We start from the raw sequence: 26,586 nt of genomic DNA, 5'->3' as shown, positions 1-26,586 counted from the left end.
AGTATTTAACTGACAACATGTAAATGCTATCACTACTCCTATTGACAAACAATTCCATGGCCCAGTGTAAAATGCCCACGAATAGACTCTCGCTCAGCTTTCCAGATTCCTTCCCTGACAGCACATCTTCCTAACCCATGTCCACTCATTTCGGACTACTTTTAAATTCCCAGAATGTTTGTGGCTCTGGAACAATTTCACCTGCCTGGAAAACTTTCCCTGCTTCATCTGTCTTTAGGAATCAGTTCAAATGATACCTCCTATGTTAAACTTCCCAGTGTTCCTAGAATACTTTGTACATCCATCTATTACAGCACTTATCAAAATACAGCAATTACTTGTTAACATGGCCATCCTTCCCACTTCCCCCACCAACACACACACACACACCCACCCATATACACACAAATACCTTCATCTGTGTATTTTCAACATCTAGGTGCTTAACGTTTAATTACAAAAAATGAACATTTTTGAGGATATTCTTTTTCTCTTAAAACCCATCTGTTGAAAGTTTTTTTGTTAAATGTGAGAGTTGAAGGAAAACACTACAACATCTACAAAGAGAATCTTACTCCTGGCAGTATATTAAACATTTATTTTTCTAAGACTAAAATAATTAATTAATTAATTAGATCAAGAAGACTATTTCTGAGGTCTAAGGACGAAGAGCACTAACATTGCACAAAACAAAGATGGTTAAAAATCTAAAATATGTGGAATTTCTTTAAAGGAGAAAAGAGCCAAAAAATGAACTGCCCTTAAAAAGAATGACTGTATGTTTATCAAACACTCAGCTTCATTTAGGCATTTAATTAAGCCATTTATTGCTTCAAATGTGTCACCATGAACATTGTAATATACACTCCACAGCAGTAAGGCCTCAATTTTCACCACCTATAAACTGTGAACCCACATTTGGATTTTTTGTGCCACCAACTGTTACACGAGTTTTGTACAACAAAGATTTTTGAATGTGTATATTATAATACCAAAAATGCGCATATACTCCTTGATGTAAATGTCACAAAGAATATTAATAGTTGGCCACATTTTTTTTTTTTTTTTTTGATGAGGTAGTTCCATGTTTGGCCCATTGTATAGATCTCAGATATTAACAGGTTCTACCCATTACTAAATAACTGCACACAATTTTGGTTTACTTCTTTATACACACTTTTCATAAAATATTCAATGTCTGAGCTTAAAATTTGTCAAAATGTTTTTTGGAGTGATTTAGTTAAGTAGTGGAATTCACACATTGAAAGGGGCTATAGCAGCTGGAAATAGGGATGTTCCTGACTCTGACAAGGAACTTTCTCTTAAAATAAGGCTGTACATAAGGCTTTTTCCCTTTGACCAATTCCTATAAAACAAATGAGTTTGGAAAAGTCATTATATATAGATTAAACAATACCACTGAGCATCTCCAGGCAACATGCTAATAAGCTAACTGAATACTATATTATATATTATTTTTTAAAGGTTTATAAAATCTCCATGAAAATACTGAGTATCATGAAATCATGAGTACCCACAAATGAACCTAACTTAGTTTTATGGGCTGTCCAGTTATAAAATCAGACTGCAGCAGCTCAGAATTATGGAATCTTGAAGCTGGAAGAGACCTTTGAAATCCCCTATCTAATCCATACCCTTTGGGTAGCATTGCATAGATTTCATAGTTTTCTGTATAAGTTCTAAGAGGCTCATAAGTGGTTTTGATTAAAGCAGAAATCTGATGGGCCCAGTAAGTTTCAATATAAAAGAAATACGACATAATAAGTATTTCTAAAGTTTTAAGGATTTTTCTATCGACCAGACTCGATATTATACCTTAAATAAAACTTCCACTATGCAAAATTTATAATTTAAATAGCACCTATAGAATAAAACCTTAGGAGTGCTTCATAGACATCCTGAAGCCAGCGTCACCCTGGTTTAATAAGGCCCAGAGTGATTAAAGATGTGAATTAACTGTCATACCAACATGTGGTAGAATCAAAAAGAGAACTAATTTTAAGCTCCGATCCAAGGGTTCTCTTTACTTAAGTTGGCCACACTGCCACAAGTCAAAACAACTACAATCATTATTTTCATTTTATCTGCTGTAGTTAGACTTCTTTCATGTCCCTCAGACTGAAGGAAAAGTCAGGGAGATGTTCTAGAAAAATACATTTGCATTTCCAATTTGCATTAAAAATGTCTTTCCCTTATTTCCATATCACAAATTCCAAGCATTATTAAAGAAATAACAGATTACGCAGCATTCTGTGTCCTGGGTCTCTGTCCTTTCTAGATTATGAACATCGGAAGTTAGTTGGAATTAAGAAATTTTCATTATTAAGTGTGAAGTATAAATACAAGTAATTTTTTAAAAACTTTATTTTAACACCTAATACAATTCCAATTTTAAGGACTACTTGCACAAAAAAATAAACACATTTGGTATAAAAATGTATCACTTATAACACCCTTTCCCCTCAGCCCCTCCCCCTCCCACCCTCATGAACTGCACTCTATCTGATGCAGAAACATATAAAGACTAATGGCACAGATTAGTTTTTACCTACAGGAATTTCTGTTTATGTACCCAGGTACTCTAGAGGACACCAGCCCACTTTATCACATGAACCATTTCCTTCAGCCCGCTGAATTTAGTTTCACAAAGAAACAAAGCTTATTATAAAGGCATTTAAAAAACCATTATCTTAAATTCTTTTTAGAAGCACTGACTTTTTTTTGTTTTGCAACCATTTATATACAGTGTTACGTAACAGCTCTGGAGTACAGTACATGCAGCAGAACATACCTGTTGAATATAAAATACTTTTCTTAAAATCTTCATCGTTGGAATTCTTTGAAGTCTAAATTATAGAATGCCCATTACTCGGAGAAAATGGTTGAGGAGTACAAACGTCTGCATATGTTGGCCACTGAAATAATCCAAGGCTGACTGGAATAATATTCAGAGCACACCAGGAGTGCATAAATAATTTACTTACATTATTAAAATACAACCCATAAAATTCAAGTTCAAGATCTTATAGGATTGTCTATGTAAATCCTTTAAGTGGTTGCCTGGAAATGCATTGTCTCTTCTCTCTCTTTTTTTTCTTTTTTTTAAAGTCCTATATAAAATGTTGGAGTTTTTTTCTTTCTCAAATGAAACGACCACCCTTATTTGTGCCGACTGCCTCTTCTTTTCATGGCAGCAGTGCACTGTGGACAGTACCATTTTCCTTTTGGTGCTTCTGTCAATCCAACACATCCATAATGGAACCATTCTATGGGGCACTAGAAAGCAAAAATGCAAAGAAATAGTTTTTAGTAAAAGATTAGGAAGTATGTTAAAATATGCCCAGCAGACTAAATATTAATAATTAGAGCCATGGAAACAGAACTTTGACATCTAGGAGCTGATTTATTGTTCATTTAGTCCAACTGGTAAGTTTCAGAGATGAGGAAACGGAGACACAGAAAATTATGCATCTTTGTTAACTCTGAGGTTCATGTAATCTACTCCCATAATCCTAAATAATGAACACAAATTCACTAATTTCCGTTAAGCTGGAGAGTACACTGACACCAACTCACAAGGACGAGAAGAAGCGAGACGGGTCTCTCACATAGGCGGTAAATGTATTTTAAAGATTTTATTTAATATTCAGCCTTATTCATTTCCTCATAAAGTAGAACAAGCTACTTGTAATTAAAGACATAAAGGATTGCCCTGGGTTTCCTTTCTGGTGTATCTATTCCTAGATATGCAGAGAAAAAGAGTTCCACTGTGCAATATACTTAGTGGTTCTACACTTTCACAGAAAATCTTAGCACCTAGAAGAGCACAACTGGGAATGAGGGGGATCAGAGAGAGCACGACGGGGTGTTCACAGAACGCTCATCCCTCATTTGCACTAAGCGCCCCAGAAGACAGTTTACAATGGTCTTCTTGAAATGGTTTTGCAATAATCACAAACAGCCCACAGTGGTTCTGCACAGGGAGTGGAAGGAAAGTCTTTCTCTATGTGAACGTGTTGTTGGGAACCTGGCAGGTCAGGAAAGCACACATTTTCATGAGCCAACCCTGATCAATTTTCAAATTGTTTTAAAAATTTTAAACTCTTATTATTAACCTTAGGATCTTGACATTACTGATTAGTCCTCTTTAGAATTCAGGGTTCAGTCACCCCTCTGGAGGAAAAGATGGACAAAAGGGGGCTGAGCTGTGTGACAGTAGGAAGGGAGTGGAAATTACTAGACAAAAATATTCTCAGCATTCAAAACACATCTCTAACCCAAATTAAGCTTCCAAGAAAATAAATAGGAATTCTTTTCTTTCAAACCTTCTTTATTTTTTAATATCAGAAGTGGCTCTTATCAGCTGACACTTGCGAAGTACCTTAGGAAATACTACACTAATAGGAGGAAAATAACCCACATTAGAGCCTTCACCTTAGCATCATGCTTCCTGAAAGAATGTACTGTTCTAAAGTTCCAGTTCTTCACTGTGATAAGTGAACTGAATTCTAGCAAACACAGCATTCTTCGGCAAAAGGGGAGGAGGGTGTTTCTAATTTTCATACAACGTAGCACCTTTTGGGAAGTATAATCTGCACATCAAACCGTAAAACTAGCTTTAAAGAAGTTAAAATAGGGACTACATTAAGGGGCACTATCCTATTTGGGGGAGGAATACTCTAGCATTATTACAATTAACATAACTTCAAACCTGTTTTCTTATACTGAGACACAGTAAACAAAAAAGTATACATTCTAGCAATAATAATCTGTGATTTTTTTCATTCCTAAATAGAAAAATTTAATACTTACATCTTGGTTATCGCAGCCCACCATCTCACCATAGGATACCTAGTTAAAAGAAAATTAAATATTTTTATTATGACTATATAACAAGCACCTAAACCCAAATTAATTGTCTATGATACTGTTAAGAAAATAGAGGGAAATACACTGAATATACAACTGCATTAAGAAACAGGGCATACAGTTTTACACAGTTTATAGTTTTTTTTTCTGAAAGATTTTTTTGGGACTGGGATGTAGGGGGAGATACACAGAAATTATGTACTCTTTGAAAGTCTGCAAGAATTTGTTCTGTAAACTACCTCGACAAAGGAGCCAACTTTTACTTTTTGGGTGGTTTCTTTTATAAAGATTTTAAGTTTCTTCTTGATTATTTACATACTTAAGTTTTTTTTTTTACTTTTTCTTGGGTCAGGTTAGGTCATTTATATTTTTGCAGTCAATAGCCCATTTCATTGAAACTTCTAAACTTATTATCTATTTATTATATGTCCTTTCTCATTTTTCTTTTTGCTGTTCTTCACTAGCACTTTACAGCACGACTTCCTAATTCCTGAATTCATTTAAGTTCTCAATGAACTGAATACATTTTCAGATAGAGTTTATTTTACTAGATGGCATACTTCCTGATTCTTTGCATGAGTGAAAATATCTGTTTGCGGTTCTATGCACATGATCAACAACTTCTCTGGGTAACAATTTGCCGGGGGGTGGGGTAGGGGCCGGGGTGGGGGGGCACTTAGATTTCTCCCTCAAAGCTCTACAGACATATTTCATCAACTTCTAGTTTTTAGTGTTATAGAGGGGAAATCTAGGGTGAATCTGATTTTGTTCTTTTGTAGGTAATCTACCTCTACTGCCAGGATATTTATAGGATATTCTTTATCATTAATGTTAAAAAATGTTTATCAGGTGACAGCAGAACTAGCAAACTCGTAAATGGCATATTCTTAAAAATTAGACTGGCAACTCACACTGTTAAACACAATATACTGCAGACAGATTAAAGATTTAAACGTGAAGAAATTAAAGCATATCAACAGACCAAAACATTTAAAAATCAAGACACATTTATAAGGGGTAAAGGGGAAGAGGCCTTCCTAAGGATATAATCCATGGCTGAATTCATAAAGAAAAAGACTGACAGTCATTACTACATAAAATTGGAATTTTAGAATTAAAAAACTAAACCAAGCAAAATATTTATATGTGACAAAAATGATAGAAAAAATCAGCCAACTCATAAAAGAAGAAATCAAAATGGCCAAAAAAATCTAACCTTACTACTAAGGTAAATTGAAACAACTGTGTGATTCAAAACTATCAAAACTGGTACATGGTTTTTAAGAGAGAATAAAATGCAGTGCTGGACAGGGTTTAGGAAACAGGCATATTCATTAATTTATTAATTTTGGTAATAAATTTTAGAAGATAATTTGGTAGTTGGTATCAAATATTTATAACTTAATTTTAATTCTAAAGGATTGTCCTAGAAATTAGATGTATGAAATGGATTACATAAAAAATGCCTACCATAATGTTATTTGTAATTTTGAAAAAATAAAACCACTAAAATAATTTATAGCTAAATATTGACTAAATATGTTACAGTACAGAGTATAATAGATAACTGTGAGAAGGAAAAAAATGACAAGAAAAATCACGTTCAGTACACATGATTTAGTGAAAAAAGCCAGTTACGTAAAAGGACATACCATGATTCCAACTGTCAAATTCAAATACACATACACCTATGTGTGTATCTGTGTACATATGTATTATGAACTGAATGTTTGTGTCCCTTCACTAAATTCATGTGTTAAAGTCTTAACCCCCGATGTGACTGCCTGTGAGGAGAGGATAAAGGTTAAATGAGGCCATGAGGGTGGAGCCCTAATTCAATCAAGTTGGTGTCCTTATAACGAAAGGAAGAGACACCAAAGCTCTCTTTCTTCACCATGAGAGGACTCAACAAGAAGGGGGCCGTCTGCAAGCCAGGAAGAGAGCCCTCACTAGGAACACAATTGGCCAGCACCTTAATTTTGGACTAGCCAGCCTCCAAAACAGTGAGAAAACAAACTTCTGTTGTTTAAGTCACCCAGTCTGTTGTATTTTATTATGGCAGCCTGAGCAGGCTAAGACAACATCCATGTGAGGTATATAGTAGTAGTACATCGAAATGTTTAATTATAGGTTATATCTGAGGGCCGAGATTATGGATGACTTATGTGTTTCTTTATAGTCTTTGTATTTACAGCAAACATGTCATTTTTATAAGCAGGAGAAAAATATATTAAAAAAGCAAAGGTATTTTTAACTGGAGTAAAAAGAACTCTAAAAAAATGGAGTAGCTCTTTTTCCTAATTTATTCAGATCATGCTTTTATAGACCTATGTCAGATTTTTACCTGATTACAAATGCAGTATCGTGGTTCATTTGGGTCATAAGTCCAATCAACCTGACTGTTCGAATCAGATTCTGGTACAACTGTTGTTTGTTGAGAGATTTCTTGTACAACAGCTGATGACGAAGAACATGATGATAAGGAAGAAGAGGAGGAGGAAGATGATGACTGCTGGCTTGAAGACTTGTTGTTGTTTCTGAAAAAACAGTATCAGTTTTATTTGCTCAGCATCCATAAGAAGTTACCTGAAAATAACTTCTAAATAAGTGGTATGATATGAAATAACATTAAATGTATAAATTAATATTTAACACTCAAATAATCTGATAAACACATTTAAAAGCACAATTGTTTAGAGCAATAAAACATTTTTCATAACAGTTTATTTTTATCTGAGATTTTTTTGTTTTCTGGAGAACAAATATATTCAAAGGAAATTCTTTCAAAATATTTCAAAGTTTTTAGAATAAATTTTTAATCAGTTACTACTTACCATTGATTTAAATTGTAGGTAATACTTTTAAGAATTAGTATTAGTTATGGCTACCTTACAGACATTCTTTGTATTTTTAAGCAAACTGAATACTCTTCATCAAAATCTAAAATACAAATACACAGAAGCATTTGATGAAAATAATCATGACCATCAACTGACATGTGAATACTTACCTGTGTAGGACAGGAAACAAAAAGTGTTAAAATTCACAAGAAATTTACCATTATCTGTATGCTAATAAATTTTAAAAATACAAAAATTTATCATCAGCAGTTATAATAAGTTTGGGTCATTAAATGAATTTTTAAGATATTTAGCACTTTTGTGGTAATTCTACATTGATCATTCTTTTAGAGATTTAGTCACAGAAAGCACAGGAACACAGAAAATACAACATTTACTTGCAGAAAATACAATACATTGAAAGAATAAATTATGATACAATTATGATACAATTCTTTTGGCCGAGCATTTGAACTTTCACTATGTATGAATACCTAACATATGCAGGTAATTTGGAAAGATGGTGCCAAATGCTGTTAGGTTTTTATATAATCATCCTAAGAGTCTCATCTACAAAATCTAGGGATATTTTCGTAATTTCAATTTTGGGGATGTAATACCAAGAATTAAGACAACTTGCTCTTAATCAAAATGAAGAATCTTATTTAAAAAAATTTCCAGGAAACACATGACAAAATAAGGTGTTATAAGCAGAAAAAGTTTCATAAAATGGTTTATCTTAATGAACAAAAGAAAGTAAAGAGAAGTCATTTATTAACAAACCCAATTTAAGACTCTAGAAAAATTACGGTCTCTTAGCACTTTTTAAAGACTTCATCCCTTTCAAAGTAAGTCAGTGTGAAGGAAATGTCATGTCTTCCCACCTCCCCAAAGTTCACCCTGATCCATCATATCATGCTGCCTTTGTTTAATATAGGGAAGCCCAGCTGGATGCCAGGTAGTCTGCATACTTAGTAAAGGTACGGGCTACTGTAGCAATAAAACTTACTTGCTCTTTCTCCCACTCCGTGAATCTGCTGCTGATGAGCTGGCATTCTGTGTCAATGTAGTCATGAGCGCTGAAGATGATGAATAGCCAGCTGCTTCCCTGGGCATGGAAAACTCTTTTCCCAGCTGAAAGTCATTATTCTTAAATGCTTCATAACTGGCTTTTAAACTTGATGTTCTTCGTCCCTCTTTCATCTTAGAAAGACATTCATTGGTAGTATTAATAAATATAAGTATCTATATTTTCTTTTTCAAGTCTTACTAGTTACAGCATTATTTTGGCTTATCCAATATTATTTTGTTTAAACCATTATTTTCATCATTGTAATTTAAGCTATTTTATGTAAAGATTTAAGATCAGTTTTTACCTAGTTATGAAGTAACTACAGGATGGCTATCTTAATTTGGAATACAGATAACCAGTACAGAAGTGAACAAACTCAAGGCAACCTAAGTTCTGAGGCTATAGAGAAAGCCCTGGAACTGGTAGAAAGAATAAAGTATAGTCCTAGCAGGTGCTGTGGCTTACAGTCAAGAATATGGGCGTCATGAGCAATTACTATGAGAAGGGATCTGCATGAGGTTGTATGAATCTATTTTTTACTTTTCATTATCAATCAGGGAATTTCTGCATATTCATTTCATTAAATAAGATGTCAGATATCATAAAACTATGATTTAAAAATGAAACTCTACAATGCAAGAAAACTCTTTTTGTTCCCATCTAGTTGTTTCTATTTGAGTTTGCCAAGGATCCAGACAAAATTTAACATTGTTTCCAAACCTTTTTCCTTTTTACCTGAGCTGTAGCTTGAACTGCTTGAGCTGCTGCCATGGTAATTGCCCCTGCACCAGTTCCTGAAGACAAGGAGCCAATATTATAGGATGCCAGAGGCTGGGAGGAATTCACATTGTAAGCATTGTTAGAAGAGGCTGTAGAATTATTATTTCGACAACCTGTATAGAATTAAAGAAGCAATAAAAATGGTTAGAGAGAACATAAAGTTAGTGAGCTTAAAATATATCAGTTCTCAGCACAGATATAATCACTAAATTTAAAATTTTCATGTCACATTTTTGCTTCTTTCTTCCTATGGTAGACTTTAACCAGGTAAAGAATCTGTATAATTAATCTTAATTGCTGTCATTTCCCTTTATTTTAATGCAAACAAAAAAAGAAAACAATCATATTTAAGATAATAAACTTACCTAGCGTATTTTCCTTAGAGGCATCTGATGTTAGGGTAGATAAAAGAGCTTCAGATTTAAACTTCTTTTCAGGTATATGATCTGTTGTCGTATGGTGAGAAGTTGGATTATATTTCCTTTCTGAATATAAATAAAAATTTCACATTTTTTTAAATTTTAGAGAACTACAGATAAGGCATAATATTGTACTTTCATCTGGTTATAAACTGATACAGTTATGATCTGAGTTCCTCATGGAATACAGAACATTATGTTTTCTGAGAAGACAGGACAAACGGAACTCTCTGTGTCACCTGTTTTAGTAAGAGCAGACTGCTTGGACATTTAAAAAACTTTAATAGCAAAGTAGTGAAGATAACCCATGATACACCATGGTTTCACATATAACATGAGGAGAATTTTGTTTTCAAAACATTAACTACAATTTAAAATAATTTTCAATCAAACTTTCTTTCATGTCAAATTGCTCTGACAAAAAAAGGCACCAATACGGTCATCTAGCCAGCTAGCATCTGACTAACCATTCATTTACTCACTAACTCACCAACCATTTGAGACTTTATTATAAGCCAACAGTGAGCTAAAAAATTGAAAAGCAAGGATAAAAAAGACAAAGAGCCCACAATCAAGTAGTTCACTGTTTGGCTTAGTTCTAACACTCCCTGGAGAGAATCAGGTATCTGTATGTAGTCAGTATACACTGCTACTAGTACCACACGTTCTTCCGCAATGAATTCCAGGGAAAACAGACTACCTGTTCCCAAATCAAATATGCTCTTCGCAAATGAAGAAGATAAATCTGCCAGTAATTGCGATGAAAAAAATACATCTCACAAAATAAAAGGGGAGGATATTCGTTTCTCAATTGGTTGTGTAAAGCTAGTGAAAGAGAATACATAGATAATATAATGAATTTTTCATTGTCTTTAAAATTTTAGCTGTCCTAAATCAAACTTACTTTCCACTGGCGTATGTGAGTGAGCATGGTGATTGTTCACTGGCTGTGAAGGAGTATCTAATTCCAGAGATCCTAAAAAAAAAAAAAAGAGAGAGGCACAGAGATAGACCACGTGAGATATCACCACAGAACTTTACACATCAATCAGATACAGGCACTCTGTACCCTTAACCAGCAAAGGACTGGCAAGCTCTGATGCCTATGCCTGTAGCATTTTAGCCAAACACATCAGAGGGTCACCACTGCCAATTTTACCCTGAGCCAATCTGATCCTCTTTCTAAACAATAAGTTAACCTATTTTTCAATATTCACCTCAAGTACAAAATGGGTCAAGGCATGCTAATGTCTGAGTTAGGGAATTCACGACATTTGGTACCACATAAGTGGATGAATGGGTATTATAACTCCATTACTGATCTGAAAAACTCAACCTAGAGTTACTGAGCTGAAGACCTGTTAATGGGAGAGTCTAAAGTATTAGGCAATGGGACATTACTATATGAAAGAAAATTCTCTGATCATTAAAATGACATGCGATAGTAAAGACTTCCTAAAAGAAGTTAGGGATTTTGTTTGTGAAAAGTGATGCATAGAATCTCTACTGCCAAGCTTTAAAATACTTGTAAAGAAATTTCCTGGGTTTATCTTGATCCCTTGAGATGAAATTATGGCAGGGCACAGGGTGGAGCAATTTTTATAACTTGATCTAATTTACTTTCATACGTCTGCGTCCTTACAGAGGATGCTTCATTAACCTTCCTGCAGTACTGAATAGGCATGGCTTATTGCTACTCACACCTACTATCAGCATTTCCAAAAAATAAAATAAAATATTTTGTCTCAAAATACTTATTATCTTCAGATAGGGTCCCCCTGGAATAAAAGTATCACAAATAAGTGAGATGATCATCTAAAATGATGGATCTATTTCTGAATACAAACATGCAACTATGGGTCCTAAGATGGATTCATGTGTGGCTGCTGCCCTAGCTGACGTCTAGTGAGTATATAAACAGAGATATATGTAACCTAACACTCTAAAGAAACCTTTCATCTGTGTGTAGAAATAGGTACATGTTGCTGTACCTATTTCTTGCTGTGGAAATGCACCAAGAAAAGAGATGCTTGAATCCTTTAATTAAATTCTACTAGAAATCAGCCATAATACTGACTTGATTCAACTAACATTTAGTGAGTGCCTACTCTGGGCTTAGCACAGCACTATCTGCTTTTATCTATTTAGGCTGGAAGAGCTAAATTAGTTAAAGAAACAGAGCTCATGTCTCCATTTTGGGGAAGTCTCCTGAGTTAAACCCTAGAAGTGATACGAGTAAATTATAGCAGGAGATCAAGTCGAGTCTTGCAGAGAAATATTAAAATGGTTTCTTGCTGATAAAAGAAAGTTTAGGAAAGACTTCTTGAGAAAAAGAGGAAGTGTTGAAGAACTCATTAAAATCTTTCTTAGTAACACAGCTGAGGGAAAGCTTTAAGGCAGTCCTTAAGAAGAAAAAATAACAACCTTCCTCAACACTTAAGTGCATAAACTGGCAGGGCAAAGTCAAAACACGTAATGCCAGATAGCTGACTTGTTTCTAGATGGTTGTATTCCTTTAAATCTTTGTTCCTACCACTCATCTTACTAGCATATATCCATGTTAAAAAATGGAATGACTTAATATGTTATTTTCATACAGAGTGAGTGGATGATATATTATCTCTCCAAGTATCCGTGACCCAAACAGTCCAACTGCTGGGGACCAAGCTATCCCACCCAGGTGCCACCGTCCACCAAGGAGCAGGATCTGAGAAGCCTCTGTGGGGCGTGTGTCTCCTCAATGATGTGCACATGTACTGTCCAACATTGATGCAAAACTGTAAATTTTACTTACGCCTCTCTAATATTTCTGTAATTCCAGCATTATCAGCTTCCAGCTCCATTTTAAACTTAGCCAGTTCCTGATCCAGCTTTCTCAAGTGTCGATCTACCTGTTTCAAAGAAGATCAAAGATAACCACCACAATTTGGGACACTATTAAAGTGTCAGTTTAATGAGGAAACCTAAATCTTTCTTTCTTTTAGTGCATCTGCTTTGTATCCTTGGGCAAGTCAATTAACCTACACCGCAGGTTTTTAACCTATAACATGAGGGTGCTAGGCTAAGTATCTCCGAAGTTTCCTTGAATAAATTTTAAGTTTTAAGAAACCAGAATCGCAATTTGTTAGAAAATGTTTGGAAGAAGTAGGATATGAAAAGTAAAGCAAAGATGGGCGGTGGGTGGTAAAGGAGGGTTGGTAACAGTTCTTAGTATGCCCTTCGATTACTTTCAGCCTCATCTCCTACTTATAACAAGGCCATCCACACTGCCAGACCATAATAACTGTCACAGTAAGGAATGAAAGATCCTCAGTCTACAAACAAAGAGGCTCCTATATTCTATACATACATTTCTCTAAGGCAGGAAAGTGGACCATTATACTTGTAAACATTTATGTAAAGAGTTGAAACAAAAGGGGTTTTTAGCCAGAAAATGCCATTCCACAAAGAGCTTGGTCAAAAGGGTTTTATTGTAATACCGTTGCCCTTGGTTAAGGTAGCAAAATTGTATTTTCTCATTCACCTAGAGATCTTTGGACTGATTTCAGAAAATTTTATGACACCTCAAACTAGCAACAAGTCTTAATGTATTTTTAAAGCTTAATATTAAATTTTTTCAATACTTACTCAAATTTACTACTTTGAAGTGAAACCAAAAAACACCAAGTCTTGAAAAATATTCATGTCACATAATTGTCAACATCTTTTTTTCAAGCTCTAGTTTCCCTCTTAATCACTGTTATAATTAAGAGTAACTTTCTCACAAATGTCAAAATGCTATGATACACCAGAGGGCAAAAAATTTAAATAAGACTTTCGATTAAATAATGTGTATCTAAATGAGGGAGTGGGGAAGAAGAGTAGCAAAAGACAATTTGCGGGTGTTAGATGCCACTAATGTGTTTGGTGCATTGGAAGGTTTATGTTTTCTAGTCCTTGCTCTAATCTTTTGAGATAGGTTATTACAGTCTCCACTTCATAAGTGAAGAAACTAAGGCTCAGAAGGGTTAAGCAACATGTCCAAATTCAATAACTAGTGCCTTATAAAAATGAGACTTAACTCTGATCTATTTGTAATAGATTGTGCTTCACTGTTTATACCTAACATTGCCCTCTGAAATTCCGCATGCAGAAGCCAATTTTTTAACTCAAAGTAATAGAATTCAAATAGAAAAAAATAAGAATATTGTCTTATTATTTGTATTTTGTATATTAACAGTAATCATTGGGATGCTGGTTTATGATTTTTCAATAATTCAAGGCCCAATTTTCCTTCCATCTTCACACATAATTTTTCAGAGCTTGGTAGAAGTTGTAATTACAATATTTAAAATTCTATAGGGTCACGTATTATAGACACATGCTACTATTCAAAGAACCTGCAGGTAACTGAGCATCCTTTTTAATGGAAACTCCCTTCCAATAATAAAGTGTGAACACAGACCTGTTATTCAAGAATATCTCTTACATTGTCAAAATTTAATCTCAAGGGAAATCAGAAAAAATACTCATATTTAAATTCCAAGTCTACTTAATGCAATGAAAATACTCCACCACTTTTCTTACCTACAACTATACTAATAATAAATATTGAGTTACTATCGTGTGCTTGGCACTGGGTAAACGGAGAATACCTGAAGAATGAGAGAATCCCTGCCTTCATAGGAATTAAAATTTAGCTGACAAATCAAGATTTATGTAAGATTTTTAACACAGTAAAGGTATAAACAAACAAATAAATAAAAATCTCCTAGATGTAACAAAAAACAGCGAGAAAGGGTCAGAAGTAGCACATAAAGAAAAAATATAATATTGGGCTATTGTAGACATAAAGGAATTATGAATGAGTTAGATAGTGAAGAATGGATTGTTTTCAAACAGTTGGAAAGATGGAGTGATAATTAAATAACTAAAGAATGTATAGAGACAAGAAGACAAACAGAACTCTCAGAGAAAAACAAAGTCTGGTGTGGCCTGTCATAGGGGCAGACAGTATAGACAGGAAGTGTTAGAATCTCGGCTGGGGGCAGGGGGGATCGAGGTGAGATGAAGAAACCATACATACCTCCCTAACTGATTCCACCCCTGAATTTAAGAATTGCTTAATTATCTTTTAAGACAGCACTAATAATGTTTATTATACCTGAAAACATGGAAATAATGATGGAATTCCCAATATTAGATAGTTCAGAAAAAGCAGTGGAACCCAAAGAGTTAATAACTCGAAAAACCGAATTCAAGATACAGAAAAGCCTTAACCACATTGTGGTGGGAAGTTTTGTAAGAGAGCTTTCAATCATTCCCACCTCCTGGTAGGTAAAAAAGATTATGAACTGATTAATATTATAAGCAATTATCAAACAATGAGAATTCTTTTTATTCGATTCACCACTGCTGTACTAAATCAAATTAGGAGTTGGAAAGAAGTTGACCACAAGATTTAACTTAAGCTATAAAGCACCAGGATACTTAAACAGCATTAAACAGCAATAGCAAGAGCCGAACTGAATGTAACTGAAACCTATTATTAAATGCATTCCCTCTACCTACATGATTCTGAATGGGTAAAGCACCTATCCTAGCTGAGCACCATAATGGCCCCCCAGATATCAGGTGAAGCAAGAACCCAAGTTAGCGTACCCCTCTACAAACACCTGACCCTCTAAGACTGATTTATAGTGGTAAAGAGGGTACTGATCCAATCGAGAGATTTTCCATTAACCACAGATTTCTAACACAAGGCTGACCACAGAGTCTAATTATTGATTTGTTCCCCACTTAATGTCAATAAATGCTAGCCACAAAAGTTCCTTATTCTACAACCCTAAATCATATCCTACAACCCCAAATCATAACTTCTTTAAATGTATTGTCCTTTTTCTGACCTTTACAGAGACCAAGGAAATTCTGTCAACATTATTTGTTAATATATTCATGATCATAAAATATTTAAGTCACCTTGGCTCCTCTGCATGAAACAAACAAAAAATCCTGACCCTTTAATTATTTTTGCATAGAGCTGTAATCCTTTATTCTTTCTCTTTTGTCTCTCCCAGTTTTCCAACATTCAAATTTTAAAATGTATCACTTGATGGACTCAAACTGAACTGAATATAGCTTTTTAAAAGTTTTTCCATGATTTTATGGCTTCCAACACCGTCAAATTCTAAAAGTTAGATGTCGAGTTTGCCCTTTCACAATGAGCACTCAGTCTACAAGGTTCTAAGCTGAAATCCATGGCAATAAGAGAGAAATTTCTATCCATGAAAAGATCTAGTAATAGGGAATCAGGAGGGTAAACTGGGGAATAAAAAGGAAACATGATGGCAAATCATTTCTCTGATGGTAAGTCATGAAAATGATTCTTCACATCCTGAATTATATTTAAACTAGATGAAAATTTGATCCATTTTTAGGGTGAATCAAATACTTAAGGCCTTAGCACATAAACTACATCTAATCATTCTCCTAAAAGACAATAAGGATAGGAGTCAAATCAAAAGGTCAAGCTCACATAATATATTTCCTTAATTAGAGTATCAGATGAGGAATTCTCAAATTTATAGGTAAAATGTGGGCCTGAAATATAATCATCTCAGGAATAAACCAGGATATAAAAAGGAAGCAAGTTCAAGGGTATTTAGCACTGTAAGAGGCTGCTAAAACCATTCAAGCATTAACTAAAAGCTCAAGCTTTATCAGCGTATATATAAATCACCTTTACTAGGTATTGTAATCTAATGTGGCCTTAGGACAGTGACATCTGGCTGAGGAACACAAAAAAGTGTTTAAAGCCTATGAACATCAGGATTCTGGAAGGAAATTATTTTCATAAGATAGATTTTTTTTTTGTCTGTTAGTCAAATTTCACTAAACCCTCCTAAATAAAGCGTCAGTTCGTTCCAATAAACCCCTAGTTCCACAAATTTCTTCATTTGTGGATATTTATGCAGTCTGATTTTTTTCCTTAATAAATGAGGTAGTCAGTACAGTGCTGGTCACAGGAATAAAAAGCTTACTACTGATTTTAAAAGTAAATAAAATATTTTAATGAAAAATAATACAATTAAATACTGTGCTATAGAAAACACTGAGAGGCAAAATCAAACACAATTATACACTTAATTGCTGTATCTCAAAACCTGTAAAAATAATACCTGCTTACTTGACATTTCCATAATAATATAATGTTTAAGCAAAGCCATACATACAATGTCCTCTAAGGTGTGTCCCACTCCTCTGTTTAAAATCTTTCACTGGCCTCCCCCTGTTCTTAGACTAAAAACACTGTTTCATCGGCTCTTAGGTCTGCGCGTGCTGGCCTCTGCCTGCCCCGCTCACACCCTCTTCTTCTTTCCCACGACACACCAACTGCACTGGCCTCTTTCCTGGTGCAACTGTCAGACCCTTTTCCACCTCAGACACTGTACTTGGTCCATCACCTGTCTGAAATGTTCTTCCTTAAGCCTGTCACATGGCTGGCTCTTTCTCGCTTTCCAAGTACCGCCTCAGATGTCACCTCCTTAGACTACACTCATCCTGACTAGTAGACTCTTAAAGCCTGCCCCGGTTTCTCACTCTTTCCCCCTCTTTCCACAATGTTTATTTCCTTCACAGCACTTACCAAAATCTCCAATAATCTAGTTTGCCTATATTCATTGCCTGTATCATTACTGCCCATCCAGCACCAGTGACCACGCATAGTTGGAGATCTATAAATATTTGCCGTATGAGTGAAAGTTATACTCTCCCACTAGGTAGAACTGTATAAATACAAGTACCATTGTTTACTTGGTAAAGGATCTATAAATAAAAATTACTGTATTTTTACGCTTACACTATATCTTATCTATTCACCTCTGAAGCACAGAGCCTTCTAAGCTCTCACCTGTTAAATGTTATAGGAATTTAATGAGGGTACATAATTGATTTTAACATTTTAACAATTATTTATTCATGAGAAGTGATGCTAGTGAGAGAAGTAAAACGAGAAGACTTCAGTCTTAATACAACGAGTTCCAGGGCCTAGGAATTCTCAGATAAGAACAGACTCAGAGGAGAAGTTTGAGCTTGAAGAATAATTATTGCGTAATTGCTAAAACTAAGCATATACATGGAAAAGTAATGGAGAAATGTTTCTCAACGTGGGTGGTGAGTGTGGCGGGGCGGGAGTAAAGCTGGCATCACAACAGTGCTTTACCGTGTGGCATTTGGTCTCATCAGCCTCTGGAGTTGGGGCTGAAGAGGAGAAGAAAGCTACCTTTACATGGGAACCACTGAACAGAGTGAGAAACAATGCAGGTCAAAGACAGAACCCTTCGGAACAAAAACCGCTCTGAGTGATACCCGAGGAGACTGAGAAAGGCCACAAAGGTGGGAGGATAATAAATTAACATAAAGTCTCAAGGAGAATGGATTTTATATTAAGGATATCGTGGTCACCTGGAATAGCAATGGAGTATTTAAAAAGGAAGAAGTGGGGGGAGTAACAAAAAGAAAAGGGGAGGGAAAGAAAGGGACAGAGATAGGAAAGAGTAGAGAAAAGACAAAAGGCAGTCTTAGAAATAAATAATGGGGGACTGTGGAAAAAAAAAACAGGTTTAACTTGGCAGAGCTGAAAGGGAAGCAGTGGCTTCAGGAAAGTAGAAAATTTGTTAGAGAAATAAGATGAAGTGAGTCTTTTTAAAGAGCGAGTGCCTACTATCTGCCAAGCTACGAGCACTGTGTGTGTGTGTGTGTGTGTGTGTGTGTGTGTGCGTGCTCAGATATAGATAAGAGATATACAGAGACAGATATAGACATATGTATATAGATGTATCTATATTTGTCTCTATATCTCTGTCGAAAAAGAGAGAGAGAGAGATTGATTCAAATCTTCCTTTAAGGCACAAATTAATACTGCTATTTTACAGATAAGGAAACTGAGGTTCCAGGATTAAATAACTTTTCCAAAGTCTTGCTGTCAGTGAAGTAGCAGAACTCACGTCTGCAAGAATCCATTATGGGTCCTTGCTTTTTATTATATTCATTACATTGTATTAAATTTAATACATCACCTGTTATTCCTTCAGTCTCCAGCCTAAATAACCTACCTCCCTCAAAGAATTTACTAATTTTTATTTTCATTCTGTGTTTATCCATTACCTCTGAGTGAAATGCTTTCCCCTCAATACAATACCTGAATCCAGGCCCCCGAGGCTCTGAATAAATTCTGTTCAAAACTCATCTTATACCCTCTAAGAAATCAACAGTAACTCTGCTTGACTTAGGTCAGTCTTTTACCGATCCCCTTAATACCCAACTGTATTCATCTTTATTTGTTAACATGTTTCTATACAGGCTCTTCATTTTACTTATGGGCATGTCTCTGTGGGCGTGTCTTCCCAACTAGTTAACAGACGCCTTGAGGACAGGAGCATTTATAGCACTTACTCTTCATTCCTCCATTGTACCCACATAAAACTCCATTACACCAAGTACACAGTGGATGAACAGTGTGGTTTGTAAACAAGAGATGGATACACACACACAAACACACACACATTGAAAAAGCATGTATTTGTTATATATATTTTTTCTAAATGCATGAAGTACTTTTAATAAAGGTGTAAAAAGTAGTAAAATAAAATATAAACAGAAGATTGGAACCAAAGAGCTATATGATTTAAAAAGCAGGTAGTTTCTAAATAAAGATTGACATCTAGTCACTACATACGAGAAAGAATGTTACTAAACAAATTAGTCCTGGATTCAAATATAAATGTCTTTCTCTATGTTTATAGACCTAATTCAAGACCAAAACAATTAAGAACTTTTTTTGGGTTTCGTTCCACAGTATATCAAGCTACCGGCCCATTCTACCCTTCTTTAATCAGTATCTTTTATGAAACTGTTTTTAGAACAACTGTATGAGCAAAAGAGCCTAGGTCGTTATAGCCATTAAAATATTTTCACTATATAAAAACAATTAAGCATTTTCTGTGGTTTTACATGACAAATGTTTTCTAGTTTAGTATAGCCTTCACAATGTATACCATATGGGATATGTACCTTTTATCTGTGTCATGCTCACCAATGACATTTATATTAACACATATCTGTTCAGTAATAAAAGTGTATCCAGACAAGACTACAAAAATAAGATATGAATCCATATGCTAAAGTTAATCAAAAGTGAGCATTTGTCTTCAGCTTTAACTTGCTTTGAGGGAGAATCAGAAATGAGTATTTCCTAAAGTATATACTTTGGGAGAAGATGCTTTACGTTAAAAAAAAAACCCATAATTATACCAATTTGAGAAATATTGCATATATCTGTCTTCTTGGTGATTTCAATCTTTAAGAAGTGCTGCTGCTACTGTAAAAAAACCCTGTTTTTAAAGTTCATTTAATCGTGTTTCCCAGTTTTGCCACCTGTGCCAGTTGTTGAGTGCTATCTACTGACGTCACTTAATAGACAGCTGAGTGCTATCCATTAACACAGACTGAAATAAGTCTCTTCTTCATTTTAATCAGACTACCAAGAACTATCAACACAGTATTCTTACGTGTATTTTGCCACAGAAACAATCTCAAGATGATTTATCAGGCAAGTAAGCACACTCCCTTAAGAAGATAAGGATTAGTAAAATAAACACCTATTTTTGTTAAAAAAAACAAAAAAAGCCTAACGTCAGCTACAATCTTATAGCAATGTAGATTTGGCTAAAATATAAGGTTCTTGACCTATTGACTGTGGACTCTCTGGCTCTCTTCCACAAAGAAACCAAAAAGTAGACACTGAACTCTGAAATTAAATGGGATCAAGAGAGCAATAATTCAGTTTAATCTGTTCTTCCTATTACATATAAGCCAACACCATTTAAAACATAATCCATAATTCAAATACGACATAGCATGCACATTAATTTTACTTACCAAGTCATATATCTGGTTTGCCAACTGTACCTTCTCGTCTGCATCCTCCAAAGCTTTATAGTAATCCTGAATAAAAACATTTGTGTTTCAAGAATAAAAAATTTAAAAATATGTGTATGCAGGACATATAACTGCATTTTTCATTATCATAGCTTGTTATCACTGTCAGTCATTATACATTAGCAATAAAAATCCAGTTAGGGAGAGGGTGGGAATGGGGTAGGATTAGAAATTTTAGACAACAGCCAAGGATTAAAGGAAGATGTTCAGAATTCCTAGAAAAGATATAAATAAAAAATAAATATCATCCAAGTCTAGCCTCTATACTAGTAAAAGTTATGTGAGCCAATGAACAGTTCTTTTTCTTTAAAAATAAATGTTATTTAAGATGTAAGACTTATCTAATTTGTAAGGAGTATTTATGCTATCCATTTTTAAAACTTGTTATAAAAGCAACTTTTGAAAGGATTCTCACCTACATGTCCGTTGTTTCCAATTGTTCTATAATTCTCATTTTAAGCTAGGGATCAATTCATACAATCAACCTATACTTTAGATTTCTCCCCCGTATAAAGCAAATTATTTTTTAAAAATTCTATGAAGTTCCATTAAGTATCAGACTTTTAGGGTATATCCAAGCTGTGCTACACCAAAAACCTAATAGGATAAAGGGATGATGAATGACTTTAAGATGCATACATGTGATGTCTATACTCACACACACCTGGGCCTCCAGATATCCTCCAAGTCAGGACTAATTCTATAAAAGATTCTGAAGTTTTTGCTCCTAACAGAAATAACATTCCCCCCATGTGGTAAAATAAACAACACAACTAGTTTTCAAATTTCTTTCTCAGTTGATTCTTGAACAATTCTATGAAGGTTGGGGGTAAGGGAGCCATTATTACTCAGAGGTATTAAAGGACCTGTCCCATGTCACATAGTCAAATGGCATAGTCATGACCAAACTGAGGGCTTGTGAGTAGTTCTTCCACCGTATCCCCAAATAAACTAGATCACACCTTTAAAGCAAACCTTGAGGGGAGAGCTGATACCCATTCTAAACTGGAAGAGAGCTCTGAGTACTATAAAACTAGCAAAAACTCAAAGAATTCTGTATTTCTAGGCCCAACTGATGTACAAATTAAGAGTTTTAAACTAAATACTTTTTAAGGATCTTTTCAATTCTTAGGATTCTGTTCTTCTATGATTTCACCAACCTAGGTACCTAGCAATATATAAAATATGCTTCAAGGTTGCTAATTTTCACCCCAGTCTGTGGCCCAAATTGGAAGACAATACAGATATAAAGACAAGGCAACTTTAATTACCTGTAACTAGAACGCAACAAATTAAAAGAAAAAATGTTCTTTTTAAATGGTTTTGTGACTCTCTAATGAGTCACTAATTATTGAAATAATTTTCTAAATTACCAAGATGCTTCAATGATTAAAAATTCCTGGGACTTCCTTGGTGGCGCAGTGGTGTGGGGGACACAGGTTCGAGCCCTGGTCCGGGAAGATCCCACATGCCGCGGAGCAACTAAGCCCGTGCGCCACAACTACTGAGGCTGCGTTCTAGAGCCCGAGAGCCACAACTACTGAAGCCCGCGCACCTAGAGCCCATGCTCCGCAACAAGAGAAGCCACCGCAACGAGAAGCCCGCGCACCGCGACGAAGAGTAGTCCCTGCTCGCCACAACTAGAGAAAGCCCGCGCGCAGCAACAAAGACCCAACGCAGCCAAAAATAAATAAACAAATTTATATATAAAAAAAAATTCCTATACCCGAAGCTCTAACATTTAATACATCATTTTTAATCTTATAAGTCACGTTTAAACTCTAAAGAGCTATTGATAACTTTCCCTCATTCTGATATCCCCCAAACTATTTAATTTTAAAATATCTTCCTCAGAGGGTCTCAAAAATTCACAGATAAATCATCCAGAGTGTTGAACATACCTTTTTAATGGATGCCATTTGCTCTTCTCTCCACTCCGGTTTATTTTTCTTTGCGTTCATGAAGAATTCACTGACTCTTTGTTCTAGTTGATCCATTGCATCTAGGACATGATAAAAACATTTCATATTTAGATGACCAAACTCATACACTGAATATACTGCTTTGATGTGAAGAAAGAAAAAAATATCTGACCACATACACTCTTTTACTTGGTCTGTAACTTAAAGATGTCATGTTCTAATAATGTAAATATATGGTGCCTTAATTACCGTAGTAAAAAAAAAAAAGCTACAATTTTCCCTACTGACAATTTATTTTTGTTGTTACTTCTAAACTTTTTCCAATAGTCCAAGTAGTCAACAATGTAGATAGATTCTATACCATAGTTGTTGAATAGTACAGGCTTGGGGTCAAAACTAATGGTATAAAGTCAGCCAAATATGCTGAAACACGATTTCTTATTGAAATCACCACTTGATAATCCTCATATTTATTTCAATAAGAAAATGTGATAAAAAGGTTTCAACCTCCTGCTATATACCATTAAGCACCCCATCATCTCATATCATGACTGAACGTGGTTAGGTACAATCATTTATTCACTTAACGCACATTATTATTCGTTCTAGATAAGTTTTCCTGAAGTGTGTGCTAAGAATAGTCATTTCATTCTATGTCTGCTAAAAAAGGAAAAATAAATAAAAGGGATTTTGTTGCTATGTAAATTGAGGAAAACTGTTTTACTATACTGTTTTGGAGATCTGCAGTGCATAGTAGTGCATTTCCTAACTTATTTGACAAAGAGATATCTTTTGTTAATCCATAATACCTATTCGCTTCAGATAATTCTAATCATTGTAAAAAATGCAAGTTTAAAAAAACCTCTAACTTATATAATCAAGTCTAAATTGCTAGAGGACTTAACATTTGTAATGATAAAGTATAAAATAACAACTACCCTTTATTGAATGCCCACTTCGTATCAGGTACTAAACGTTCTAATTTATCTGTATTTCTTTTAATCCACAAGACAATAAAAATCCCTCAGAAGTGGCAATGTGGTCAAGGCCAATGAGTAAGTTAGTAAAGCCCTAAAATGAACTCAGATCTGATGAACTCAGATAAAAGAACTTTATCTGATGATAAAATCTATGTCCAATCCTGTAGAAAACACTACTCTAGCAAATATTTAGCATTTCAACTACATTAAAGTTAAAATGAATTTCGTGAGCAAGCTGGAGAAACAACACACAATTCAGACTTCCACACTGCAATCCACTGAACAGAAGAAGGTGATTTCCATGATGTATCACCTTGTATTATGCACCACATAAAACCGACAGGAGGCTAAGAAAAGACTATTCATGAACACTGGGTATGGAAGTGTGTGTGGCATGGTGGGGCAGAGAAGCAGGGGCGGGGGGGCAGGTTCTTAGCTATCTCAAGACTCCCGCACTCTGGATGTTCTGTTTTCTGGTCGCTTTCCATGATACTCCTTTCTTCCCTATCATACCCCAAAACCCAGATCTTCCCCGACCCTTCCTTTTCTAAGAAGAAAACCTGTCAGCACAAGAAACTTACCTCAATCCTAATTCTATGTATACTCCAAACTTAGCTGGTACACATGGGATCAAGAAACATCTTCTGCAGATACACCCCATGAAGGCCAGCCATTAGTATTATTTAAACAATTAAGGAGTACTTACATTTCTCCAAACAAAAGGAGTGACACAAAGCCAACAAAGTACACTTGATTATACATTTTAATTATGTATCGTATATTTCACATTTAAAATTTTTAATATAGTATCTCTACAAGATAGTTGGAACAGCTATATTATATTCATTTCACAAAGGGGGAAGGTGTGTGAGGTTCTTTCAGAGCATGATGGACATATATTTGGTACTCAGCACTGTTTTGTTTCGAAATTTTGCTCTAAGTATTTACCTTGTTATCTCCAAAGGTATTTATTCTTTACCCTCTCTGAATCATAAACTCTTTAAAGAAACTTCACAGAAAAAAAAAAAAGATCAAATAAATTAAATACTGTTATATGAAAGAGCAAGGTTATTTTGGGGAACACGTCTCCGGACTACCAAGCTATAACTGAAAGAAGAAAAGTCAAAATTTTTGTTACAGCAGACAAGAAGCTTTACAGTAAAATTTTATTTACTTTCTTATTTTGACTGAGAAACTACCATATTGTTGCCAGTTGAGAATGTATCCTTTAATGTGTAACTTTTCAAATGCGACATCCCAAGTTCACCAGGGTCTCTAAAGAACTACATATAACCTGTGCTTCTACGTGTTGTCCGCTCTTGAATTTTGATTAGCATGAACTTCAACAAAAAAATAAATGCTGAAATCTACGTTCTATATACATGAAGTCTCAAGTCAAAATCTTCGCAACATGTATGCCGATGTGCACTAAAACATATCTACATTCTCAACGAAGGTATAGAAACTTTTATTGCACAGTCACAAATTCGAGAAAGGAGCACACGTGCTCTAATGCCACCTTCTCTTGTAAAAGCCAGGAGAAAATTAGCGTGGGACACAGAAGAGGCAAGATTTGGCATTGCCGGTTCTTTTGGACAACTCCTTCTGTACTAGCGAGTGAGCCGGAGGAGAGCCAAATAGCAGAGTCGGTGGCGTCGATGGCAAGTAAGTCTGGCACTGACGCGCGCAGCGAACAAGGGCAAACGCGCCGACTTACTCTGCACCTGCAGGTCCATCTCGCGCATCTCGGTGAAGCGGTCCCGCAGGTCCATTGGAAGCTGCTCAATCACTGTCAAAGGGAGAGTCCGTCAGAGGGGCGGGGCCAACGGCGAAAGTACGCGCATACGTCACTACGTGCGTGCGTGCGTCGGGGGGGGTCGAGGGAGCCGGCAGCCCACAGCGAGGCTGCCAGTTACCGTGAGAAAGAAACATCCCCCGCCTCCCCCTCCCTCCTGCCATCCCGCCAGCCCGTCCACTCCCGCCCTCGCCCGCCCGCAGGTTCCCAAGTCGGGCCCGCCAGCGCCGCCCACTCACTTTCCAGATAGTCCTCTAGGTACAACATCGCGGCCCTTAGAGCTGGGGGAGCGAGGGGGTCCAAGGGTTTATTTGTGTCACTCGCTGTCGCCGGAGTTTTGTCCCTTCCAATATGGCGCCTCCGCTAGCAGCGCCCGCTCGGCTTCGGCGGAAAAAAAAAAAAAAGAAAAAAAAAAAAACCACTTTGGCGCCTGACAGCGCTTGCCTCACCGCCGCCCGGAGCGGTCATTGGCTGGCTGAAGCAATGACGTAAGCCGACCGGAGTCCGCCCCCGCGCCTTTGTGGGAAGTGTAGTTTTAGCACCTCCCCAGCAAACTTGAACACACTGGCAGTCTTCCACGTGGAAACTACAAAAACCAAGCGCCGTTGCGAACGGTGCGCAACAGAATCTGAAATGCGGTGCCTCTGTTTATTTGTTGATATTTACACGGGGAATGACGGGAGTTGTATGCGCCTGCAGAACACAACTAGGAACAAGTTTTCACCTGTTTTTTACTGCTGTGATTCCACGCCCCGGCGTTTGTGAGTCATGGATTTCAAGTAGTGCTAAGCAGACGGCAAAGGTTCTAGCGCTAGAATTATTAGCAAAGTTCGGGCAATTGGGATTGTTTAAAACAGAACTCATTGCTGGAATTTATCTTCCGTATCCACTCCTAAAGATGTAAATGGAAC

The 26,586-nt window shown here is 35.8% G+C and overlaps 1 protein-coding gene across 3 annotated transcripts; it reads right to left on the bottom strand.

Annotated features, from left to right (window-relative positions):
- Window positions 1-2,499: 2,499 nt before the first annotated feature.
- On the bottom strand, window positions 2,500-26,064 carry ING3 (inhibitor of growth family member 3). 3 transcript variants are annotated; one of them, XM_061197984.1, is made up of 12 exons: window positions 25,915-26,064; window positions 25,598-25,669; window positions 22,880-22,980; window positions 20,919-20,984; window positions 12,796-12,892; window positions 10,906-10,977; window positions 9,948-10,067; window positions 9,538-9,695; window positions 8,740-8,933; window positions 7,235-7,427; window positions 4,834-4,872; window positions 2,500-3,297 (listed from the first exon to the last, which is right to left on the bottom strand). In XM_061197984.1, the coding sequence occupies exons 1-12, from the start codon at window positions 25,940-25,942 to the stop codon at window positions 3,181-3,183; spliced, it is 1,257 nt and encodes a 418-aa protein (XP_061053967.1). In that variant the 5' UTR covers window positions 25,943-26,064; the 3' UTR covers window positions 2,500-3,180. The 3 variants fall into 3 exon arrangements, 2 of the variants coding, with proteins under 2 accessions (XP_061053967.1, XP_061053968.1); XM_061197985.1 differs by lacking the exons at window positions 2,500-3,297; window positions 4,834-4,872; window positions 7,235-7,427; window positions 8,740-8,933 and having other exon boundaries at window positions 9,610-9,695; window positions 9,948-10,063; XR_009701776.1 differs by lacking the exons at window positions 2,500-3,297; window positions 4,834-4,872; window positions 7,235-7,427; ... (1 more) ...; window positions 9,538-9,695; window positions 12,796-12,892 and having other exon boundaries at window positions 9,980-10,067.
- Window positions 26,065-26,586: the final 522 nt, after the last annotated feature.

Source organism: Eubalaena glacialis, chromosome 8 (genome assembly GCF_028564815.1).
Source record: "Eubalaena glacialis isolate mEubGla1 chromosome 8, mEubGla1.1.hap2.+ XY, whole genome shotgun sequence".
NCBI classification, from domain to species: Eukaryota; Metazoa; Chordata; class Mammalia; order Artiodactyla; family Balaenidae; genus Eubalaena; species Eubalaena glacialis.
This window is presented reverse-complemented; position numbering and strand designations above follow the sequence as displayed.